Genomic DNA, 23,834 nt, shown 5'->3' with positions numbered 1-23,834 from the left:
TAAAACCTCCAGCAGCAACACTTCAGCCAATCCTGAGTGTAGACACAGAGCAGAAAGAGATGCTATTGCTATCAAAATGTGTGGTACCGTCAGCTTTCTCTCCTCCCCTAGAATCTGCATAAACATGTGATGTGAACAAGGAAAAAAATGCCCTTTCTTGACTGATGATAAATTGTATGCCATGAATCACTGTCTAAATACGATGACATGAAAAAAAAAAGAGAAATCTGATATGTTTTCTATGATTCCGGGTATTAATTGATTAAATTAAAAGATCCATCTGTACCTAAATATAATTATAGTGAAGACTTCAGTGGAGGAGGAGAAAGCTGAGTTGTCAGATAGAGTAACAGTATTTTTCTGGATATGAAACTGTTTTGTGCATCTGCCCCATCTAGTAAGGGCTGCTTGAGAAAGGAGGGAATCACTCTAGATGCTGCTGTTGCAGTCTCACTTTCTGTGTGCTATGTAAATAGCAATATGTTGACATTACAGAATTTTATACCAAGTTTTGTGTTGTCTTGCAAAATCTTCTTATGCTTTTAGAAGTGGAGGATGAAAAGCTGTTTCTAAGCATGTGGTTATAGCTTGATCTTTTTTTTTTTTTTTTTTTTTTAAACCAAAACCCAACTCATGGAGCACAAGCTGTTCCCATTGTATTCATTTAAACTCAAGCAGAAGCAGTATTTTAGGCTGTATTGTACAGAATATTTTGACAGCTTCCAGACTAAGGAGGTAATAAAAAGACTATTCCATTGGTGCAGGCTTGTTTTACACTAGGAAGGATCATAAGTGTGCATAGAAGATCTGGGATTCTTCAGATATTTGATAAGTTGCAAGAAAGTTTAATGCAGTCCTCCAAAAATGTTTAGGTACTCTTATTTTACCTATCTGGCATTCTCCTGTGCCTTCCTGCTGGCATTTTGTATTTGTGACCCTGATGAAACGTCTGGATTTTCCAGAACCTAGCCCTTAGGGGGCCAGGGAGGAGGCGGCAGCCGGAGGCATTGGTAGCTGAATGGTTTCCAAATGCAGGGAAGATGGGACTGTGATGTGGCGTCTGACTGATTCTCCTTAGGGTGATTTTCATTTGAAAGCTTCAGTAAAAATACTCGTTGTTTGTTAATGGTTTAATTGTTTGTCCTTACACCTGATGGGGTAGGAGAAAGGTGGTAGGAGTTGAATCGCTCATGGGGTGACTTTGCTGTAGGTTTGAAAGGAAAACAAAAAAGCAAGGAAACAGGGCAGAAGAGTCTCTTTCTCCCCCCCCTTACTTTTTTTTTTTTTTTTTTAATTTTCCCTTTCCCATTGGAATCGCTCTATTGGCTGTAAGCTGCTTTGATTAAAACTATGCCTTTCAATGCTTTTGGACAGACCCTTGACAGAGGGACAACTCCAAATGTCTGAGTGGCCTTGGCTTTCATTGGAAACCACTGCCCTCTGACCAAGGGGGATGGGCTTCATACAGGCGGTGAACTGGTATTAAACAGGCTTCAGTTCCCACTTCAGGTTTTCTCTAAACTGTATCTTCACCTGTAAGTATGTGCCTAAATGTTCAGAAGTGAAAATTATGTATAGAGGCAGCCAAGTGTGATAGTGGTGATGAATTTTGCAGGTTGAAGAACTGCTTAAAGAAGTCACTGTTAAAGTAATCCCAGAATGTGTGTGTGTGGTGTGTCTGTCTTTTTAATGTCCAGAATATCTTTTTGACTCAGATGATGAACGGCTTTGCAGTTTGCATCTTGTATACACAGTGTTTTGATGTGGCTGTCTACTTAAGTTTTTCTCTTGACTTTAGGAATTGTTTTCTGTCATAAAATGCAGAATAAAGCTGATGTATGCTTGACTCTTACATTTCTTGACAGCTGTTCCTTGGAGTAAGAAACTAAATATTACATTATCTTATCAGTGTGGTCTAGTTATTTCTTCCACAGGAGCATAGGAAAGCCATAATATTGCTTAATTTCTAACAGTCTGGATGTTTTTCTCCAACAGGAACTGTTCTTATCAGAAGCAGTAATGGCCAACTCATGCTAGTATCTCAACAAGCAATAGCACGAGCACAGAGCCAGCCACAGAATAACACAAGCGTGAGACCATCTCTACCAACCAGCACACCTGCAATCAGAATATGTGCTGTACAGGTAACTTCTCTCATAGCTTTAATGTGACGTAGTTGTATGTTATGTAGTTATAACAGGGTTTGCAAATAAGTTATGGAGGGTTACATAAGCATTTGAACGCTTTCTGAACAGCATGATGGTGCTTAGTTTTGCGCATAAATATCACTTTGTGCTGTGCTTTCTCAGTTTGAAAAAAATGCTAGCCATTACATATGGTGTAGTTCAAATTAAGGAATTCCTCTCTGATGATGATGATGTAAAGGGTTTTAAGAAAAAAAAAAAACAAAACCAACCCAAAACCAAAAATCGTACCTAAATGGTTACTGCTAACTGCAACCTTGTGGTCCTCTGGCGCTTCTCTGAAGCTGAGTGAAGTTGAGGATCTTTTCCATGTCCCTAGGATGGTCCTTCTTCTGTGAGCTCTGCTGGCTTTTTGCTTCCGTCTCTTGTAATGTAGTCAGCATGTAAGTGGAAGAGCGGGTATAAAAAAAGCAACCCTCTGCATAGGTCTCGCCAACATGCTTATCCTTTAACTGTTTTGTTCTGATTAGGCATTGTGTCTAAATGTCTCTGAATCTGTTCTTGAGTATTAAACTGGTAGACAAATAGCTTTGTTGAACAGTGTTTAAACTATATGGGCTATGTGAATGATGCCTGTATTGTTACTGTAAGAGTGGGTGTCTTAGTACCTGCTGTTTGATGCAAACCAACTTCAGCGTCTGTTTTGTCATTGACTTATCTGACAACTGTTCTCTGCACGTTTAATTTTTTTTTTTTTTTTTTAAGAACTCCGGCACCCAGTTACTAAAGAAAGTAGCAGCTACTCCTGTGAAACCATTATCTCAAACAACAAATGCTGTGGCTTCGACTGTTCAGCCACCTGCTGCAATACAGGTAGGTGGCAAGCTTTACAGTGTGGTGGAATAAGAGTAAGTGACAGAGAGAACTGAAGAAAATATGGATGCATTCTTGTTATTTCTAACTCTAATGTGGTTTTCACTGAGCTGGTAACTTTTGTCCTCATGATGATTCTTTCCTGAATGTCTTTTTTTAAATGCATAATTTAATTATGCTTCTGCCAGTGTGTGTCAGCTCATCTTCTCTCACTACAGTAGATAGCGCATGAACAATGGGTAAAATAAATAGTTCAGAGAGCCATTTCCAGTGCTTTTGTACTCTATGACACAGCTCTTTCAAGTTCTAGCTGACACTTTTCTGGGAGATGGAGACTTCCTAATGTTCTCTCCTGTTTGGGTTCCTTGATTCCTTAGGGGAATAAAGTATACCTGGGATGTTGTTGAGGGGAAAATGAGCTGTCTGCACTAGTCAAGCTGTTTTTCAGGCCTATGGTTTTTTTTTTTCCTCTCATTAAAAGCTGAAGGAAGGTCATAGCTGAAAACCTCTCTTCTCTAATTGAATTTCGTAGACAGGTTCCACAGATAGGACTGTAAATAGACAGTGGTTGGAAATGCCTTATTATTTTTAAGGTTGTGGTTTTTGTCTTATTTCCTAGGTCTTATTTCTCAGGTCTTATTTCTCTTTTTTCCAGAGAAAAATGTTGTAGGACTCTTCTGAAGAGGCTCTTGCTACCTGTAGAGTATGAGATGTCTCCTAGATACAGTTCTTCCTCTGTTCTTGGGGACCAGAGTTCTGGATAAGCATGTGTGATGAAAAGAAAACTGCTTCTTTCTACAGCTAAAATACTCTGTTCTTCTCATAACCTGGAGAAGAAACTGGGAAGAAGTCTGGCTTATACATTCCTTTTCTCTTGTGAACAAGAGGTTGAAGGAGACTGGGCTGTAGTGGTTGACCGAGCACTCAGTAAATGAGCAGGATCAGTCATTCAAAAAACCACGCTGGGTGTATGTTCTTGACCTTGAAGGTGTTTGAAGGATTGGGGGATGTGTTCACTAACAGCGGTAACTAACAGTCTTACAAATTCGTCCTCCTGCTGTTCTTCTGTATCAGCAACTGAAAACTACTCACAGCTCTGTCTGTGATCTTTTTTTCTTTTCCTTCTCACTACAGATGGATAATGTTGGGGCTAAAGGAGAAAACCCAGAGGCCTCTCTTAATACGTTTTCTGTTTTGCTTAGAATGGAAACAACATATGCTTTGTGTCTAAGAACAGTAACAGGTATTCCTTACCCACTTGTATTTTGGAATACTAGCTTGCAAACCATGTGCTTGTGATCTCTGCATAGAGGTCTTTAGTAGATGATTATTGCTTTTATATGTTACACTACCCTTGCACTGGGGAGAAGAGATGAAGGTAAAGATTTTTTCCGTCTGATGGATGAAGCTACCTTTGTCCTCACATTCTCATGTGGATAAACACTGAGGTTCATCATGCTATTAACTTTTCCTTTTTAAACTTAATAGTGCCGTTCTGTTTGGAGTGGCTTCGTTGGAGCCCCTCTGTTTTGCAGATGATTGCAAAGCCCTCTGTACAAGCTCCTTGTACAATAAAGAGTAAATAGGTGCAATATGGGTACGTCCTGCCATCACAGGGCCACTTCACTCCTCACCTTGGGGCAGACAAGAGAAGAGTGCTGACAAGGGAGTCCGGGCATAAGGTTGCAGGAACCATCTGGGGAAAGAAAGAAAGAAAGAAAGAGTCCTTGGGTCTGATTTCCTTGGCAGCGGCTCATTCCTCAGTCCTAAAAGAACTTGCTGGTGTTAGTCTTGACAGTTTTTTGAGGTCATAGGAGAGGAGTGTTGGTGTGGAAGTATGATGTCATCACAAAAACTGGGAGACAGTGGAGAGCAATTAATCCTTGGCTTGGTTGTGTATCTCCTATCCTGTGCGAAGTACAACTTTGAACACTACTATCTGTAGTGTATCTCTACTATCTGTATCTCTGTTTGGTTACTGACTCCAGGATTATTCTCCTAATCTACAAAAATATTTCCATTTTTTGACGTTCCTGAATGTTTAAGCTCTGAGGTTAGACAAAATACCTGCACGTTTTTATTTTTCACTTTCTTCCCAGATGGGGTAACGAAGCTGCAAAGTATCTAATTAGCATCATGCTGGGGCACTTTCATTTAGATGCAGAGCACTTCTTCTCTTGAAATGACTTCAAAATATGCAGGATTAATGCCATTTTTTGTGGCGACTGTTTCTCTGTTGCTCAAAGTGAGAATGAGAATTGTCAGTAGTGAAAAAGGTTGAGGGCAGATGACAGAAGTTAATTCCCATATATTCATCTTCCTGGGAAAAGAGTCCAGCAGACTTCCTGTTGTTCCCTCCCTCAGCTGATAAAATGCCGTTCTGGTCTTGATGTGTAAACACGCTGGAATTTGCAAGAGATCAGCTCCCGTGAACCTCATGTTTTCGGCTTTTAAAAGCCCAGGGCATTGCAGCTTGACAGATCTGTACTCTGTCCCCTTCCATCTTCTTCCCGTCCATCTGTTTGTGGGATTCTCGTGCCCAGTTTGCCTCCCTGTGGTCTTAGAGCTGTTGAGCCTCATCCTTGGAAGAGGCAGTGGTGGTGGCAAAGATCCTGCAGAGAGCTATTAAAGTGTTACCAACAGTGGGAGCCTAAGCTGGAAAGCTTGCTGGTAGCTGCCTGCTTCTTTCATGTCAAGCTGGCAGCAGCTTGGGAAGGGGGGGACCCACCCAGGAAAAAAAAAAATGTATAAATAAACAACAAAAGTGCGAGTGTTTTGCTTTAGCTTTAAATGTTTGCTCACTAATTTTCCCTATCCTGAAAGACTTAAAAGCCCTTTGATATTCTACATGATGTCTGTCCAACTCTGATCAGTTTTTGTTTTATCCATGGTAGGCTAAGTTGGACTCTTGTGCTACTGTCTTATCATTAATGCAATTAGCAAGTATTAATTTGTGATTGCTGGAATAAACTGTGATGTTTAAGTGTGTTAAGAGTCAGTGAAAGCAATTGTGTGGCACAGATCTGAACCTAGAATTTGGCCTACAAAACCAGACTTTCCTTTTCTCTTGAGTGGTTTGGAGGAGAAATGACACCAACTTCAGGTTTCAAATGCTAACCTGAAACTCTTCTGTAACCTGCAGGTTTGATCGGGCTTTTTAGTTTTCAAGTTGAGAAATTGAAAGTAGTGGTTTTTGTAGAGGCAAAGTTTTTTACTCATGTTGTATTCTGTTGTATCAGAACAACTGTGTTGGATTTTTTTGAATGTGGGTTTTTGTGTGTGGTGGTTTTTTTTTTTTCTTTCTTTAAAATCCAAAGTAGAAATACTTCATTTTGGTGGGTTTTCTTCTGGCAACTATTATTTAGCCTGGTTGCAAAGGAGAGAGGAAATTGTGTTCTTATTTTTTTCCTAAACCATCATTACTTTCCTGTTGCTGGAGCTTCTGAATCTGTTGGTAAATTCTAATGAGATTCTAAAAAGATGTCTCAAAATAACTGAATTTTGTGAGGGTTTGTGTCTGGGCAGAGGAGAGAGGTCCAAACTGCTGCCCACAAGGAAAAGGCAGGAGGAACTTGTTAGGTGCATTTGCTCAGCTGACTGCTTCTGCTAGCACATGCATCCTTCCAAGGTGGACACGACATCTTTTGCCTACTGCATGTGAGATAGGAGGAGTAAGGGATATTGCAACTAGGAGAGGAGCTGCAGGGGAAGAAAGGAAGATAAATAATCACTTGAGGTCGTGTTTATCTTCAGCATAGTATCGCCTGGCTTAGCCTTGCCCAAAATTCATTAGCCTTGGACTGTATGGTTTCTTCAAGACAACTTCACCTTTCTCTCTTCACTTGAAGTTGCTTGCAGTGCTTCAGTCCGGGTGAGCCTTTGTCATTTCTTCCCCCCGCCCTTGATTTAAAAACAGAGTTATGGCTGTGGGAGTTCTGTCACTTACTGTTTTAAATAGAGCCTCTCAAAGCAAATGAATCCAAACTTTAAAAACAAAGATAAAAATCATTTATTCATGTTTTAAATAGTAGTGTGGAGGGGAGGGTGCTAGCTTGTACTCTAGCAGAATACAGTATGTGTGTCACGTTAGTCTTCGGTTAAAAAGTGTTAATTTTTCTTTTCAGCCAGCAGCTGCAACAGCTAGTGTTACTACAGTTACTGCTGTAAAGCCTTCGAGTACTGGAACACCTGTAAAACTTCCAGTTACAGGACCACCTGCACAAGCTATCTCCCAAAAGGCAGTCTCTGTGAAAGCAGAGGGCACAACAGTAGCACAGACCAGCGCTTCTACAGTAAGGGGAAAAAAAAAAAAAAGTTTTTAATTAAAAATTAACATTCTCTATATTCATCAGAGGTTGGAGAGCCAATGCAGCATCTAACAGTCTTCTCTTTATTTCCACACTAGGAGATGCTAGAGAATGTGAAGAAATGCAAGAATTTTCTTGCTACACTAATAAAACTGGCATCTAGTGGACCTCAAGCCCCTGAGATGGGGCAGAACGTGAAGAATCTGGTGCAAAATCTATTGGTGAGACTTTTTTTAAACAAAGTGTCCATCATTTGTGTATCGTTTTTGACATTGACTTCATCATAGTTTTGTTCCTTGTCTTCTTTTTTTTAAACAGCTGAAGAGTTGGATTTGTGGCTGAGTACATCTGGCCCTCTTTAAGTCTTACATTATAACTCTTATTTTGACTAGATCCCATGCTGTATTTTTCCCACTCACATTTCTGTTTCATTTTATGCACACAGGTAACTGACAGCAGGAGGAGCTGATAATGGTAATACAGCTTTTGGATCTGAGCTACTTTTTTTTCATGTTGGTGTAGTTTTGAGTCCTCAATGGCAAGAGTATTACTGTGGAGGTTGTAGTGCAGTGCTAAGTCCGTACTACTGCTTTACTCCAAGACAGAACTGACTGACAGGTTGATAGTGAAGCTCCAGTGGAACAAGCATGACATTATCTGTGTCTTTAAGCAGTGGGATGGAGAAAATAACATGGTGGCTGCCAACCCCTCTCTCTCCTTGCAGGTGGCTTACGTATGCTGCTTCGTGCTGTACCCCAGCACAGCTGGGTTTTCTTGGTAACTATTTCTCCTGCCACTTCTTGTCTTGGCATTTGACCGCTGCTGCTGTTTTGTTGTTCCACTGTAGCAGAAGGCTGTGGGCTGGTGGAGGGGGATGGCTTTGCTGGTGGTACCAAAGGACTTTTCAGTCTAGAAAAGCGTGGTGTAGATAGAGGTGTAATTTCAGAGAGCAGATTGTTTGAAGATGCAGCCTTGCAAAAATTTGATTCCTCTGCCTCTGTGTCCCTGCTGGACTATACCCCTTGCTTCTGTAGGAAAATACTGGAGTTGTTTCTTCTTGTACTTACGGTACTTTATTTTTTTTTTTAAGAACAGTTGTTACCAGACATTAATACATCGTTAGCTGTGTACTTGTTTGCTTTTTGTAGTTCACATTCAGTATGTGTATATGATTTAAATGTGAAATAAATTAATGTTTCATATGTATGAGGGAAACAGGTAAATGGTAGCTGTGTAGTAAAATGGTCCTTAAGGCAGCATCTCACAAAGTAGGTGTCAAGCGCCTTGTATGCACTGAGATGTAGTGTACCAAATCACTGCATCTGTATCGGTGCAATCTCGGTGACCTGCATCCGCAGCTCAGTGAGACCTAACAGGCAGCAGGTCAATTGACTAAGTAGGAGAGCTGCTGCAAGTTCTGTTTGTCTGTGAATATACAGTCCTTAAAACCCCTGCTCTGGTCCTGTAGCTCCTTGGAACAGTTGTTCCTAAGGAGAATATGGGTGAGAGGAGTAATTTCTCTGCAGAGGCAGAGATTGGTGCTGGGGTCCCTCTTCCTCGTGTGTCTGTAGCTTCTTGGAGGAGGTAATGTTCTTGGTGACTCTGGCAGGGTCTCACCTGGCAGGGTGAGAAAGGGCAGCAGTGTCTGGGGCTACCCACCACCTTTGCCCTGTTGTGGTGGCACTGAAGTAGTGAGTGAGGGGTCTCGGAAGTCTGCTGCAGCTTCCTAACCCTCCCAAGCCCTTGAGTCAGGTGTTTGTGTTGCGGCAGAGTGGAAAGCATTAAGAAAGAAGGCTGTACTCTGCAAGGCCCATGGCTGTTACCATAGTGGTATGCAGAAGTGATGTTCCGATGTTCAGTTTCTCCTGCTTTTGAAAGACAATGTTAAGTGTTCTGCTTTATTATGCTATGTATGCATTAGACCAGAATTGTCTTACAAAAACTACTGAGCTGTCTTTTGTCTCTGGTCTCTTTAAATTGATCTTCGTGCAGATAAGCTACCTTTACAGAAAAAAGTACTCATGGTGGATTTTAGATGTCTCTGCATGACAATGAGGTACTCAAAAGGATCAGTGCTACTTATAAACTTGTTTCTATCAGTTCACTTCAGTGAAGGGGTGTTTGAACAAGTATCCTTAAGTGTGTTAACTGCCTGCAGTTGAAAAAAGTAATTTAATTTGAAAATACTATATCTAAATTACAACATCATCCTATCCTAAAACCTTTTGTTTAAAAATACAGGAGGAAAAAAGCGTTCGAGTACTGAAATGGAACAATTCCATGATAATGTAAATTTCCATGAATTTGGATACATCTGGGAAAAAAATGTGGTAGATTCATAGTTATAACTTACCATTGTAATTATACTTTCCTCTTAGGAAGCAAAAATTGAACCAGAAGAATTTACAAGAAAGCTGTACGTAGAGCTCAAGTCATCTCCACAACCGTATTTAGTTCCTTTTCTCAAGGTAAGTGTCTGATTGCGGATATATAGTATTTAATGAGGGGAGGGAGGAGGACCAGAAAAGAAAAGGAAAGAGGCAGAGCATTCAGATAGGTATTTTGCTCAGGTCAGTTGAGGAAATGGTGCTTAACCTAGCCCTGCGTGACTGTTGCTCTTGGAAAGACAATCTTTTGGGGGAAGAAGGATTTCAGAGGAGTAATTTACTCTGTGTCCTTAAATTGGAGAGTAATTGCCCTCGAGTTGTTAGTGGATACTAAAGTTTTAGAAGCTGGTGCATCTACAGTAGAGCAGTTATACTAGGATGACCTCTTTCTCATCAAAACTGTAGCTGTTCTGAGTTCCAATACAGAAGACTGACAACAGTGGCTGTGCACAGCTTGTGCAGTATTTAAGCTCAAAGAATCTGCATAAAGCTATTCATCTGTGTAGTGGTTTGTATTTAACTGGAGGCGGAAAATAACCCCCACCCTGTTCTCCAGAAAGGGTCTGACAGGACTGCTGCAGCTTAGGAAAAGTAACCCAGGACAGCTCTACCTCCATTCAAGCAAATAATCATGTAAATTAAAAAATGCTCTCTTAACACTTTTAATCATATGGTAGAATGGTATTAACAAAATAAAAATGAATGTCTTTATTGTACGGCAAGCATAAAATCCCATGGAAAACATGGAAAACTTGGGTACATTTACTTAATTGTAATGCACGCAGTACGCTCAGCTTGATAGAGCTGTACTTTTCCTTGGCATTCATTATAGGCAAGGTGGAGAATCAAGGAAGAACAGTTAAGTGGTAAAGCTGGGACAGAGGTTTTCTGGAGTTTCTCCTCTTCCTTAGTATTTGACAGCACGTATAACAATGCATGTGATAATGTTGATGGCTGGTGTTAATCTGTTCAACTGTGGGATGACTATTTTTGTTACAGTGGCAGCCTTTAAATACTTTGCTAGAAAGTTTGCCATGAGGCTAGAAGACTACAGGCATCTCTGCAGGGCTTGATATAAAATTCTCATATTGGTCACTTACTTATTCTCTGTTTTAATTCCCTGGAGGCTTCTTAAATGTTTGGCTTTAGAAGTAGCGTAGCTGCCTTCTGGAGGGACCTGGCTGATGAACCCTGCTGGATGTGGGCTGGCTGTGTGTGCGTGGGGCCAGCTCAGGTACTGTTGTGCTGTGTTCCCAAAACAGTGCAAGTGAGCCTCAGTAGCTCCACACAGATCCAGCCTAAGTCTGGCACAGCTAGACCTCATCAAGGGCTGGTGAGCCCTGACAGCCCTGGGCTTGTTCATGCAGAGGAGCTGAGCTGAGCCAAGGGGTGGCTGTGCAGCACTTGCTGAGGCTTCTACCCCTTTGGGTCCCCCAAGGGTTTATTAGCTCGGGCACAGCACTATCCTGATGCACTCACAGAAGTGCTCGGCCTGAGTTAATAAGCCATCCCACAATGTGGAGAGCTGCTACGTGTGATGCACAGACCTCGAGGCAGTTCTACAGGAGTTAAGTTGGGTTCATCAGTATGGGTCAGACCCAGACCCATCACAGCAGAGCTGTTGCATGTTTCTCCTGCGGCATGCTACCAGGTACTGGTATCATCTAGGCTTTTCTGTTTTGGGCAGTATCCGTACCCCATCATCCTTGACAAGGTGCTCTCTCCCTGTTGCATGCTATATTAACAAAGAAATACTGTGACTTAAGAAACCTTGTTTAGACATTGTCATGGTTGAAGTTAGCTGACTTTGTAGTGTTACCCATCCTTTAAAACTTCTTGAAACCTGATTGCTTTTATCCAAATTACCTTAAGGATGTGTAGTTGATACACACCAATTAGGTCTGGTCTGTAACACTGAGCAGCTGTGACAGGACTGTGTGCCAAATGGAAGGTGACTTCAGGAGCACTTCTCTAAGGTGCTACGAGGACTGGTGCTGGCCTTGTTTGTGGGGGAAACGCTTGCAGGTCAAGTCTGGAAAGAAATGTGATACGGCTTGTTGCCAATTCACTTTTAGCTAGTGAAGTGGAATTTTAGGGAGGACTTTCTGGCGTTGTCTCTTATCTTTAAGCTGCATGTTTTTGATGAAGTTGTTGCATGTGCTTTGTTTTGTCTGTTCCAATAGGTGGAAAAGTACAGTGATTTTTGGCTGTAAAGTCTGCTTGATTTTCAAATCTATGCTGGATGCTTTTGGTAAATAAATTGCATCTGGAGCATGAAGAAAGCTGAGTGGCCTTTTATAAGAAAAGGAAGCGAACATTAAAGATAGGTGTGCCACAGAAGGTCTAGATGTCCAAACAATTTGTTCACTCGATATATTAGCATGTGAGACAACATGTCCTTTTGCATGAAGCCCAGAGCAACAGCACTGTGCTGGAGACTCTTACAGACTTCAAAAACTATTAGAGGTGGGAAAAAAAGGTTTGTGAGAATATACAAGTAGATGCAGAACTGATTTCCCCTGGTTCTTAGCCATATCAGATTGTAAATAGTCAAGGAGAAAAATCTGTGGAGGGCTTGAAGATTATTCTGTCCATTAACGTTCTCAAACATGGCTGTAGTAAAAATGAGATGTTGCCAGATACCTTTACTAATGTTCTCTTGTTGCAGAGAACTATCCGTCTTAAGTTGTGCTGCTGCAGCTATACAGGCATTATTAAAGTGGTATCCCCCCCTAGTGTAGATACAGCTGTATTGGTGTAGAAGTGCTCATACCTTCAGAGCTTGTTTCTGACTTTATGGGATAATTTGTAGTTCTCTGTCAGACAGGCTCTACGGATAAACACAGCTGTTTCAGTATAGGAGGGGTTTTTGGCAAAACAATTTTTTTTGAGGTAGTAAAACAGTTAAAATGGTCTTTTTATAGAACACAAATTTCAAATTGAAAAATCTAAACAAAAGAACAACGTTATGGGTGAGTTTCACTGTAGATGATATTTGCTACGTGCAGTGAAGCCGTGGTGACTGTTGACCTTTGCTTAGCCTGTGTTGGTGATTCTTGTGGTCTTCGCTAAGCAGTATCGTCATCAATTTAAGGGTGCCTGAATTCTAGCAAAACTTGTTTGGAATAAGCAATTACCATCTCATGAAAAATTAAATTGGAAGATGAGGAAGAAGATTCAGTTGCATTATATCAGTATTGCGGAAGACTCTGCTGATGTTATGTCCAGTGTTTTTTGTTTTTTTTCTAGAAAAGCATGCTTGCCTTACGGCAGCTAATGCCCAATGCTCAGAGCTTTATCCAGCAGTGTATGCAGCAGCCAGCTCCAACCCAAGAAGCTGTTTCGACTTGTACCTCTGCAGCACCAGCTCCTTCAACAGAGGTGGCAACCTCAGCTGTAGCAACAACTTCTCTTCCAGTTATAAAACCAGTGTCTGCCTCTGTAACAGTCACGGCCTCTCCGGTTATAAAACCAGTCCTTGTCAGTGCGTCGGCAACAGCTTCTCTGCAGACTGTGAAGCCTGTTCCTGCCTCTGCAGTGGTGACAGCATCTCTTCGGCCTGCAGCTTCAGTCCTCACCACAACGATAGCAACATCAGGGCTGACTGCTATGCAAACTGTCAAGCCGGTCTTCACCTCTGCAGTAGCAACGTCGTCTCTCCAGCCTGCAAAGCCAGCACTGGTCTCTACAGTGGCATCTTCAGCAACAACCCCTCTCCAGCCTCTGAAACCAGTCCTTGGAACCCCAATCAGTATCAAAATCTCACAGCCAAACTCCATCGTTGCGCAGTCAGTGGGTGCTCAGCAGGTGGTTAAAGTGAAACAGTTGGTAAGATGAATTTCTCTCCTTCTCTGTGACAAGGCTTCTTTGCTTCCACTCTTACCGTTTTGTCAAGAGGATACGAATTTGGATCTTAGTGGGATTTTTTTAACATAGGAAGCTAGTCTGTCATGAATTAATTAGTTATGTTTGTCATAGTTAAGGATATTGAGCCCTTGGTGAAAAGGTGAATCTAAAGCCAAACTGTAAGCTGGGTCTCTTGCAAGACATGCTGACCACTGTTCCCACCAGACTGAACATCCAGCTTGAGACATGAGGGAGTATGAGTTCTGACCCCTGCAATGCATGCAACCAGGGTAGGTTGGCATCTGAAAGAAAAGGTAGGAAATGCTTGTGTCAGAAACAGAAATTGCTGATGGGATGCTTATGTTAATTACTGTCAGATGCCCTGTTAGGGCTGTGCCTCAGCTAGCCACCAGAGATTCCAGTCTCTAGCTTGGTAGTTCCTACCCTGGATACTTTGCAGGCACAGGTGGCTTGATGATGTTCAGTGATACATTAACTGAAATGTACAAACTAGCTCAAGGAGCTTTTCAGAGCAGAGTTCTGACCTCCAAATTTACTAAGACATGTTAATTATGAAGTCATCCAAAAGTGAGCTTTTTCTATCAGGCCTCATTAGCTAAGAAATTCCAGGAGGAATAAATGTCTTATTAAAACAATACCCTCAATAGCAATGTGTTAACATTTTTTTCTTGGCACAGGTTAACTTCTTGCTAATGTTAATGCTAAATACCAACAAACTGGATCACAGGTATATCCAAAAGAGCAACATTGTAAAAATACATGAGGTTTGGTGTATGGGTGTTTGAGACACTGAGTAGTATTCTGACTGGTCTACCTGCGTTCTCAAGTATTTTGAGAGAATAGTCTCCCTTTGGCAGATAAAGAACTTGATTCTTGAATAAGACTTCCTTGTAAAGATTTGCTCTTTAAAAAGAGGGGAAAACATTAGACTTCCTATGAAGCTAGATTTACTTTCCGCAGGTATAGTAGAGCATCTAGTGTGTGAATTTCCTCTGTAGTTTGTTTATTGCATATACTTGATGTAACAGTATTCAGGCCCCTAAAATATTTTGCTTTTTTAATTTTCTTCCTTTCAAAGTGCATAAGGTGGATACAATACAAGAATCCTACATTCTAAATAAAGAGCTTATGCTACCAGCTTTTCACCTTTTCAGACTTGCTTAAAAAGAACAAAGCGCTCAACTATATGGAGGGGATGTGGGGTCCTTTTTATGAGTGGGTTTGTTTTAAAAACAAACAGTTATCAAGCATATGCACTAACAGTCTTTGATAGTAGTAGCTAAAGCCAAATTGGAAAAGGAATTGGTACCCTTACTGTCTTTGAGGACTAAATTTGAAATTCCAGCCAGAAGAAAATGAGGGCTTCTCAGGTTGTACAAGGGCTGGAGAGCAGTTTGTTGGCTACATGGCAAGCCATGTAATCCAGGGGAAAGGTGGACCATCTGTACAAATAGATGAGGAAGCTTAACTCTACACTGGGGAGTCAAAACATTTCTTGAATATGATATTGGTGAACTCAAGAAATGACTTCTGCCTCCTCCACTACTGCAGTGTGGCAGACGATTGCAATTGCTTTTCTTCACAGTGCCTTGCAAGCATTGAATTGCATACAAAACATGTTTTTATCCTCATTTGGGTAGATCCCAGGCACAGTGATTAAAATACTTGCTCTTCAAAATACCTATTTAATTTTGGTCTTGGATGTAGTCGAAGGACCGGGTTGACCACTTTGCAGCCATATCAGGAGCTTGGTGTTTGTTCAGGCAACCTATTAGCACAAAGGGCAAGTTAGTAGAAGTGGCTGCATCTTCTAGGGCTTCCCTGATGCATTTCATTGGAAGGACAGAGGGTCTGTTTCCTCCCACAAGAAAACAAATCTGGACCTCCCCTCCCTAAACAGAAGGGTCCTGCTGCCAGCTGAATGGAAGGACATGCCAGCTGTGCAAATCTGTCCATACAATGCTGCCAGCAATTTCTTTTTCTTTCCAGCCTTCAGGGTTGTCTGATGCCATACACTCCCTCTGCATGCCCATTTCTAATTTAAGTCTCTTGTGCTTGAGGAATGTAAAGTGAACTTTCATGTGCCAGCTCCAGTGTAACATTGGTGGTGCTCAAGTATGCATCACTACATTATTTTAATATCAAAATTGTGACTGGAGTGATGCAACATGTAACTTGTCTTTTGTGTGCCATGATTATCGAAACTCTGGGTTTGTATGGTGGACACCAAGGTACCTGTTCTTCAGGGATACTGTTGGGCTTGATCACACGCCTGTGCTGTGAGTTGCCAATTAGAAGGGGTTCCCTCCTGGTGACTTTGTTAACACAGCCTCATTTAAGGGCTTTGCTGTACACAGGAGTTTCGTCTTGGAAAGAAAACTTGTCTTGCTGTAGTATTGCTTTGTCTCTTGTTAAAGCACAATAAATGAAAATTTAAATTACCAGCCGCTGGCTTGCAGTGGTGAGAAAGCTGCTGTGAGACTACAACTTCATGTTAAGCATAAAGAGCAAGGGTTTTATGGTGTAGTTCCTGTGATTACCAGTGAGACATGCTCCCTGGACATCACTAGTGGTTGAAGCAAGGAGCGAAGTGCTTGTGCTATTCCAGCCACTTGTTCTTAGTGAGTTGTTGTTAGTGTCAAGTCCCCTCAGAGCTGAGCTTTCTTGAGCAGAGAATCTCCTGTTATTTTTCAAGAGCTTTTTGTCCTGGATGTATGCTTTTGCATTCAGCTGGTGAGGCTTCCTTCATGAAGCAATGCTGCTTGTAGTGTGTGATGATACCTTACCATCTCTCTGCTGATCTCTGAACTCCGCTTTAGGAATGCAAAACAGGTTCAAGTAAGGCTAATCAAAATCTCTCTCAGGCAGCTGTCCCTATGCTGTCAGCTGGATGTTGCATTGCATTTTTTTACTTAAGAGTGGTGGTGCTTTTTATTCTGATGTCTCTGTCAACGTACTTAACAGGGCACAAAGGAACAGTCCTTTTTCTTTATTATTTCTTCCTGCTAACCTGAAGAAAAGAAGCAATAGCTCTTTCTTATAGATAATATCTATTTTTTTAATACTTTTTTTCCTGGCATTAGATCCTTGTTGAAATTTCTAGGATTGTTGCCCTGTTCTGTTGTAAGTCCCAAGGACTTCCAGCTTTGTTAGTCTAGCAGCTAGAATAGCAAACACAAAATCAGCTTTACTGCCTTTCTGTTTCTTGTTGATCTAGTCTCCTCGGTTACTTGACTTACTGCCCAATCTCCAGTGATTTAACACTGTCTATCTTTGTTCTTTTTGTCTGCCGCACCTTCACCTTGAATGCTTATGTTTCCTCCTGTGCTGTTTCAGTGTTTTGCATGCTGAAGATGAAGCGTCATTCTCGCTGGTGGTAGGGAGGATGCCTAGGCACGTGTCAGTGTGGGTGCTGGCGGAGCCTATGAGTAGTTTGTCCAGGCTGGTCGGTGGCTCAGTAATTATTTGCACACTGTCCTGGTTTTGGCTGGGATAGAGTTAATTTTCTTCCTAGTAGTTGGTACAGTGCTGTGTTTTGGATTTACTATGAGAATAATGTTGATAACACACTGATGTTTTAGTCGTTGCCAAGCAGTGCTTACACTAGTCAAGGACTTTTCAGCTTCTCATGCCCTGCCAGCGAGAAGCCAGGAGGGGGCACAGCCAGGACAGCTGACCCAAACTGGCCAAAGGGCTATTCCATACTACATGACGTCATGCTCAGTATATAAACTGGGGGGAGCTGGCCAGGGGGCAGCGACCGCTGATCAGGAACTGGCTGGGCATTGGTCGGTGGGTGGTGAGCAATTGCATTGTGCATCACTTATTTTGTATATTCTGTTATCATTATTACTGTTGTTATTATTTTCCCTTGCTTTTCTGCCCTATTAAACTGTCTTTATCTCAACCCCTCAGTTTTACTTTCTGCCCCCCCCCCCCCCCAATTCTCTCCCCCATCCCCCTGGGGTGGGGGGCGCAAGTGAACGGCTGTGTGTTGTTTGGCTGCCTGCAGGGTTAAACCACAACACCCCATAAATGATGCTGTTAAGCTAGCATATGGAAGCTGGATCTTTCAGAAGGATCAAACCACGCTCTGCTAAAAACACATAGAAGCAAGTGTTAATGTCTGTACTGCTTTGTAGTCAGGCATTGGAAAAGGCTGCCCAGGGAAGCGGTTGAGTCTTCATCCCTGGAGGTATTTAAAAGAAGGGTAGATGTGGTGCTCAAGGACGTGGTTTAGTGGTGGACTTGGCAGTGACAGGTCAACGGTTGGACTCGATGATCTTAAGGGTCTTTTCCAACCTTAACGATTCTATGATTCTATGAGGGAGTGCTGCATGTGCGAGCCTTGACTCTGTCCACAGTCTGTCCCTGTACTCCCATGGTTCTGTCTTCTTATGGATCTTACGTCTCTTCTCAAGAACTGTCTGTTCATTGTCTGGTTTTCAGACACCACCTTCAGCTGAGTTATTCTATGTTACTTCTGCTATGCCAAACCATGATGCTATTAATATGGGGATGGGTGGGGTGTATCTTGACTATTTGATACACAAAGTACGTCTTTTTGTGAATGTGTGATGCTTATGCTGATGATGTTTACTGATAAATCTGAAGTTAGATGACAGAAGGAGACAGACTGATTTCTGAAGTATAATAAATGTCAACTCTTTACTTAAACTTGTGCAGTGTTGCTGTACAAGCACTCTTTAGACTTTCTGGAGTTAGAATAAAAGATGTAGAAGGAAAAAAGTGGTTTCTTGACCCTGAAAATTCCTTTGTATTACCTTTTGGTGCTAAAAAAACAGGATTCAATCTTCAGATGTTGATAATTTTGTGCTTTGGTAAAAGCACATCTTTGTAGTACTTGTAATCAAGAACTTTTCCAAAGGATGTATCAAAAGCTGCAGCCCATATTCTGCTAGCTAGGAGGCTTAGAAATGAGGCTTTTAGGGATGCTGCAATTGTATTACTTTCTTGCATTTTAATAGCCACCCATGAAGAGGAAGAATTAGTATTTATGGGCTGTGCCCATAGGTCTGTGTTGTGATGACATCCTGCTGTCTGGTTTTGTTTCTCTCAATAGCCTCTTTAAACAAAATTATCAACCCCCTTCCTTTTTACCCTTCAGCAGTGTATTGATGATTTTGTGTAGAGGCTCTACTCGCTATAGGTGTTGCTAGTTGGTACTTCATGTTCCCGCTAACTGATGTGTTCAGTGTACTTTTGCTTAACACTTTAGAACACAGCGTCTCAATCTACAATTGATGTTGCAGCTCCAAAAATGCATTAGTAACTTTGTAGTGTGTACTCTTAATTCTTGACAGGAAAAGGATTTCATGCAAAACTTCTAACTGTTTGTTTTGGTGTTCTTTCTTTTTAACTAGGTGTATGCGATACCTACCCTTTTGAACTTACTGGCAGGCAGACTCAATACTCAATTGTTAGTCTGTTAAGCAAGACTTACAGAGAGGAAAGCCTCTTAGTGTAATGGATTGTGTAATACTCAGTAAAACTTGTCTTCTCTCTATTGATAACCATATTAGGGGTGAAGTGTCCGTTAGAGCTCAGTACATGAGCTGGAGCTTAAAGCTCACCACCAGTCGTTAAGATTTCTTGTCATGAAGTTTAAAAAAAAAAGGATGAGGTTTTTCTGAGCATGCTGTTTGCTTTAAACTGAAAGCTAGACATGCATGCGTGCCCAGCGGCACTTCTGGCTGAATGAACATGTTGATATTATTTGCTTCTCTGTGTGTTTAGCTCTTCTCACTCTTGATATTGGATATTCCACTTCCAGGTAGTCCAGCAACCTTCAGGAACCATTGTAAAGCAAGTATCCACACTCCCGCAACCCTCAACGCTGACCCTGCAGACATCTGCTGAGAAAAGGATGCCGCTGAATACACTTGTTCAAACTAACCAGTTTCCTGCAGGTAAAGTGGAACCTCTTTAATGGAGAAGGGAGAAGACTGTTGAGATATAGAAACAAGTGCTGGCTGTTGGTAGATTGTAGGAATGTAAGAAGGTAGTTGCCTATGAGGAGCAGCCAGCTCTGTGCGGTAAGTTGAACATCTTTCCTGTCTGTTTGGAGTTCTGATGAGAAACTCAGTGCCATGTCTGCTTCTGGCACCTGTTAAAAGCACGTCAATCAAACATTTGTACTTGGTAGAATACTGCGCGTAAGCTCCTTGCAGTGAACTTCCTTTAAACCGTGATGCTTTTGAGAGTCATTTCGTGAGACTTAGCTTTTCCCTACAAGAGGTCCAGGTTGATGCATAATGTGAGTTTGTCTCAGCAAGCCAATTTTCACTAAAACCTTCCACTGGTCAGCACAGAGGAGGATGTTTGCTGAGAGTGTGTAGGATTTTGGGCCATATAGAACATGTAGAATGTAAGACTCTAGAATGTCTGGTTTTCAAATGGACCTAATTAGTTGTTGTTGGGTCTGCAGTAGCCTTTGCTAGAAGTATGAAGTGATTAAACAGTTTTCTTAGCATTTTGCTTTCTACTATGGCATGTTCTTCGTTTTGTTTTAGGTTCCATTCTGAAACAAATTACCCTGCCAGGAAATAAAATTCTGTCGCTTCAAGCATCTCCTGTTCAGAAAGCTAAAATAAAAGAGAGTGGAGCAACATCCCTCAGGTAAAAATAAACAATATCAGAAGTTCGCTATAGGAAGGAACAAAAGGAACAGACAGCAAGTATAGAGGTGGGAATGGAGCCCAAATAAAAGGAACTTTCTTTAGAAACTTGTTTATGATAGGTGTTTTTCACGTTATAATACTAATTGGCAAGGGGGAACCTAAAAATTTTGACGTCATAGCAGATGTTAATTATTCGTCATGTAAGAAAAACTGTCCTGATGAGGCTGGATTTTCATCATGCTATCACAAGAATGTAGTTATGTAAACAGTGTGCATCAATATGTATCAGTTTTTCACTTGTAGGGAAGGCATCTTGATCTCTGTCCTATGAGTACTATTAACTGTATCTAATGCAAAGTTACCTTGTATTAAAAGCCCTCCATAGGATTAAAGCAGGTACAACCTCAGTTTTTTACAGACGGCCAGATAGCATTGGACTGTTATTTGGACTGGCTGGTAACCTGTACAGCTCTGTGCTGTATTTCAAAATCTTTTATTAGCTCCTCTTCCAAGCTTGTTCCTGTACGTAGAAGTAAAAATCTTTGACTACACCTCTAATTATGGCTTCTGGCATATTCTCTAGGGCTTTAGATTACAAGAGTGCTTAAAGCTCTTAGTTCTGGTAACTGATTAACTTTTCAAAAGCAGGAATTGTTTTTGTAGCTCTGAAATGTAATGTTGGAACAGAGGTACAGACTGCCATAAGCATTATTGGTCTTATGACTTTAAGGCAAGCTTGAAGTTGCTCTTCCAGGGCTAAAAGCAGACATGTCACCTTTGTCTTGTTGACCACTTGACTTCTCATCTCTTGAAAGCTACAGCTTTGTGTGCACTGATATGGACAGAGCTGTTGTTTCCAGTAACATACAGTATACGGTGAACATTTAAAACACTGGTAGCTAGAAGCTGAAATGAAAAGCTAATGTTAAAGCAGTAGCTCTGTTCAGCTGCCTCAAGCTCTTATGAAATATATGTCAGAATATAATTTGGGATGTAATTTTGGGTAGTGAGGTTTGGAAAAAAAAAAAGATCACTTCATAAATATCATAATTAAAAACCAAACTCCTGCAAAAAAATAGAAGCAAATTTTTTTTCTGTGGTCTTCCAATTGGAATGTATCAACTGATTTACATGAAAAAGTTTGAATTCTTGAAATTCCTTCCCTGAATTGATAAATTCTTAGTGTAGAAAAAAACCTCTGCTTTTACAGTGTGATCCAAGATCAGTTTCTGTTCTTGCTTTTGCATTATGATTTTCAAAGTAGCTTAAGTCCATGAGAATTCAGATTTGAAATCTCTAACTCGCCTTAAATTTTTCTAGTAAGTCTCTTGTCTCTGAAGAATTTATGTCTTTGAATACACCCCTGGTGCTTCCTCTATTCACTGCTATAACCAAACTTTCTGACTTTAAAAACTACGTATGAGAATCTTCATATATCTGAATGTGGGCAGCATGTACCTGAACTTTTGGCTTCTCTCTGTCAAGTATCTGTGTTCTTCGAGCAGGTCTAGCACCACAGTGTTAAGCTGTCCTGGACAACCCAGTAAGCTGGGTTTGCTCTCTTCTGTCCTGACTTTCAGTACTCCGAGCACAGCTATTCTTTGTGACCTGTGATCCGTCAACTGCTGATCATCTGCGAGGCAGAGAGAAAGAAGCACCATGGACCCCTTTCAGGCTTTGTGATGAGATTCATTGTAGGCAGAGAGCATGTCTAGTAACTGATGTGGTTGTACATGTGACACTTCAGACTGTGGTCTCTCATTGCAGTATGTCATCAAGCCTGACTCCCTCTGCCATTGTGTGACTAGGTTAGGTTAGGATTCAAGAGTGTAATACTCGCTAAGCTGTACTTAGTAAGCTGCAATTTTACCTTGTCTGCTCTTTAACGGGCTGTTTTTTGTTGCTTAAGATGAGCAGTAGAAAAAACGGCGATTCCACACACCCCCCGCCTTAAAAAAACCTTCTAGAAATTATTTCAGCTAAGCACGGGCATCACTGGCTCTTGATTGCCCCATGACATGTATTGTAAAGGGCAGTCTGTTTTAAAAGCATCAAGAGTTTTATAAACTGCTCTACATACTTCTGCACAGCACCCTGGAAAAAGTAAGACGCATATTTGCATCTTCAAATATTTATTTTGCATCAGTTCTATTTAATAGAGTTGTTCTCCAAAGCACATAGAACTCTGACTTGTGCATTTTGTCTGGAAGGTACCAGCAATCTCAACTAGCAGACAAACAGGAGTGAGACAGCAGAGTGGAGAACATCTGGGCAGCTGCTCCTCCTGTCCCGTGGTGGCGGGGAGCACTGGTGGTTCTTGCTCCGCTGGAATTGCTCTGTCCTGCATAGTTGTCCGTGATGGTGCACGGAGGTTTGGGTTAAGCGTGCCTTTCTAATTTTCCTTTTGACTGTTGTATAAAACAGAGTAAATAAAGATGAATTCAGAAAAAGACATGTGCGTTGGTCAAACACCAGAGGGTGCCACAGACTCACTTTTCAGCCAGTACAGGCAAATTCGTAAATGTGAGGTGCATCTGCATTCCTTGGGCTTCTTTTCCAGTGGAATATTCAGTATAAATGTCAAACCTGACTTCATGCAGGGTAATGCTCAGAACTCTGTGTTCTGTTTTCCCCCTTGTTCTGATAAGCCTAAATCACTGGAGACTTATAACAGCTGGGAGAGTTTTTCTTGTTGATTTCTGGGTGTGACAAGATCAAATGCAAAAAGGATTATAGGAAGTGGTATAGAAGAGGGGCTTTATGGACGGATTGCTGAAAGTGAAAGCAAGTCTGTATCCAACAGAAATGTCTACATGTATACTCTGGAATATTTTAAATTTATCACTTTAGTAGAATGATTTTTATAGCTTACTCAAAAAACGATACCTTACTTAAAATGATTGAGGTTTGTTCGAACAGCAAGGTAAAAAGAATAGTAAAAAGTACAAATTTAACGTGGCTTCTGAAACTTACACTGATCTTTCGTGAGCACTACTTCTAAGGAAATGTAATGATAGTTTCTTTGGATTAAGTAAAATAAGTGCAGTAGTGTTTTCATAGGTGCAAATTAATCTTTCATCAAGGCTAGTGACTCAGTGACTTAATGCAAACTTATATCCCACCGTGAAGAAGTTAGAATTGGTCCTTAAAAACAGTACAGGCAGAGATGTCTACTTGCATATAAGCTCTTGTACTCACAAGAGAGACTGTGTGCATGGAAATATTAAAGGAAATAGTAATCTGATGAAGGTTGGTTTTAGAGACCTGAAACTTGTGTATGTAGAAAGGCAGATAGATGTATAGTATAGAAGTTTACCACCTCCTCTCTCGAGTATTTGGAGTATGTGGCCAGATTAAAAGTTAAAATGATTTATTGAAACCGTGTGCTATACGGTTGCAACTGAGGTGCAAGCATCCTTACTTGGATTCCATAAACAGCTCCGTCGGGGTAATGTCAGGATCCACCATCTGCAGCTCTGATAGCTTGTGATGTATGTTCTTGGTGCTAGTTGTGCTGATTTTGTAATCTCCTTTATCGGCAGATTCGTGGCAGTCACTGCACTTCGGTGGGATTCTTGTCTCTGCCAACAGCAAAGAATTCTCTGTAGTGGTCAT

The 23,834-nt window shown here is 41.2% G+C and overlaps 1 protein-coding gene across 7 annotated transcripts in view; it reads left to right on the top strand.

Moving 5' to 3' along the window:
- The window catches only part of TAF4B (TATA-box binding protein associated factor 4b), an 88,684-nt gene that overhangs the window by 26,457 nt on the left and 38,393 nt on the right, over positions 1-23,834 (top strand). For 6 of the 7 annotated variants that reach the window (XM_087736030.1, XM_087736038.1, XM_087736046.1 and 3 more), the window contains 8 exons: positions 1,996-2,144; positions 2,910-3,017; positions 7,142-7,309; positions 7,423-7,545; positions 9,703-9,792; positions 12,961-13,539; positions 19,373-19,508; positions 20,112-20,217. In XM_087736030.1, the coding sequence (XP_087592156.1) occupies positions 1,996-2,144; positions 2,910-3,017; positions 7,142-7,309; positions 7,423-7,545; positions 9,703-9,792; positions 12,961-13,539; positions 19,373-19,508; positions 20,112-20,217 (1,459 nt within the window). Of the gene's footprint in view, positions 1-1,995; positions 2,145-2,909; positions 3,018-7,141; positions 7,310-7,422; positions 7,546-9,702; positions 9,793-12,960; positions 13,540-19,372; positions 19,509-20,111; positions 20,218-23,834 lie in introns of those variants that run through there. The other variant, XM_087736074.1, reaches the window with a different exon arrangement.

This window comes from Nipponia nippon, unplaced genomic scaffold (assembly GCF_047370975.1).
Source record: "Nipponia nippon isolate SJK-2023a ecotype South Korea unplaced genomic scaffold, ASM4737097v1 scaffold_1, whole genome shotgun sequence".
Taxonomy (NCBI): Eukaryota; Metazoa; Chordata; class Aves; order Pelecaniformes; family Threskiornithidae; genus Nipponia; species Nipponia nippon.
The sequence above is the reverse complement of the archived record's forward strand: the minus strand, read 5'-3'. Positions and strand labels throughout refer to the sequence as shown.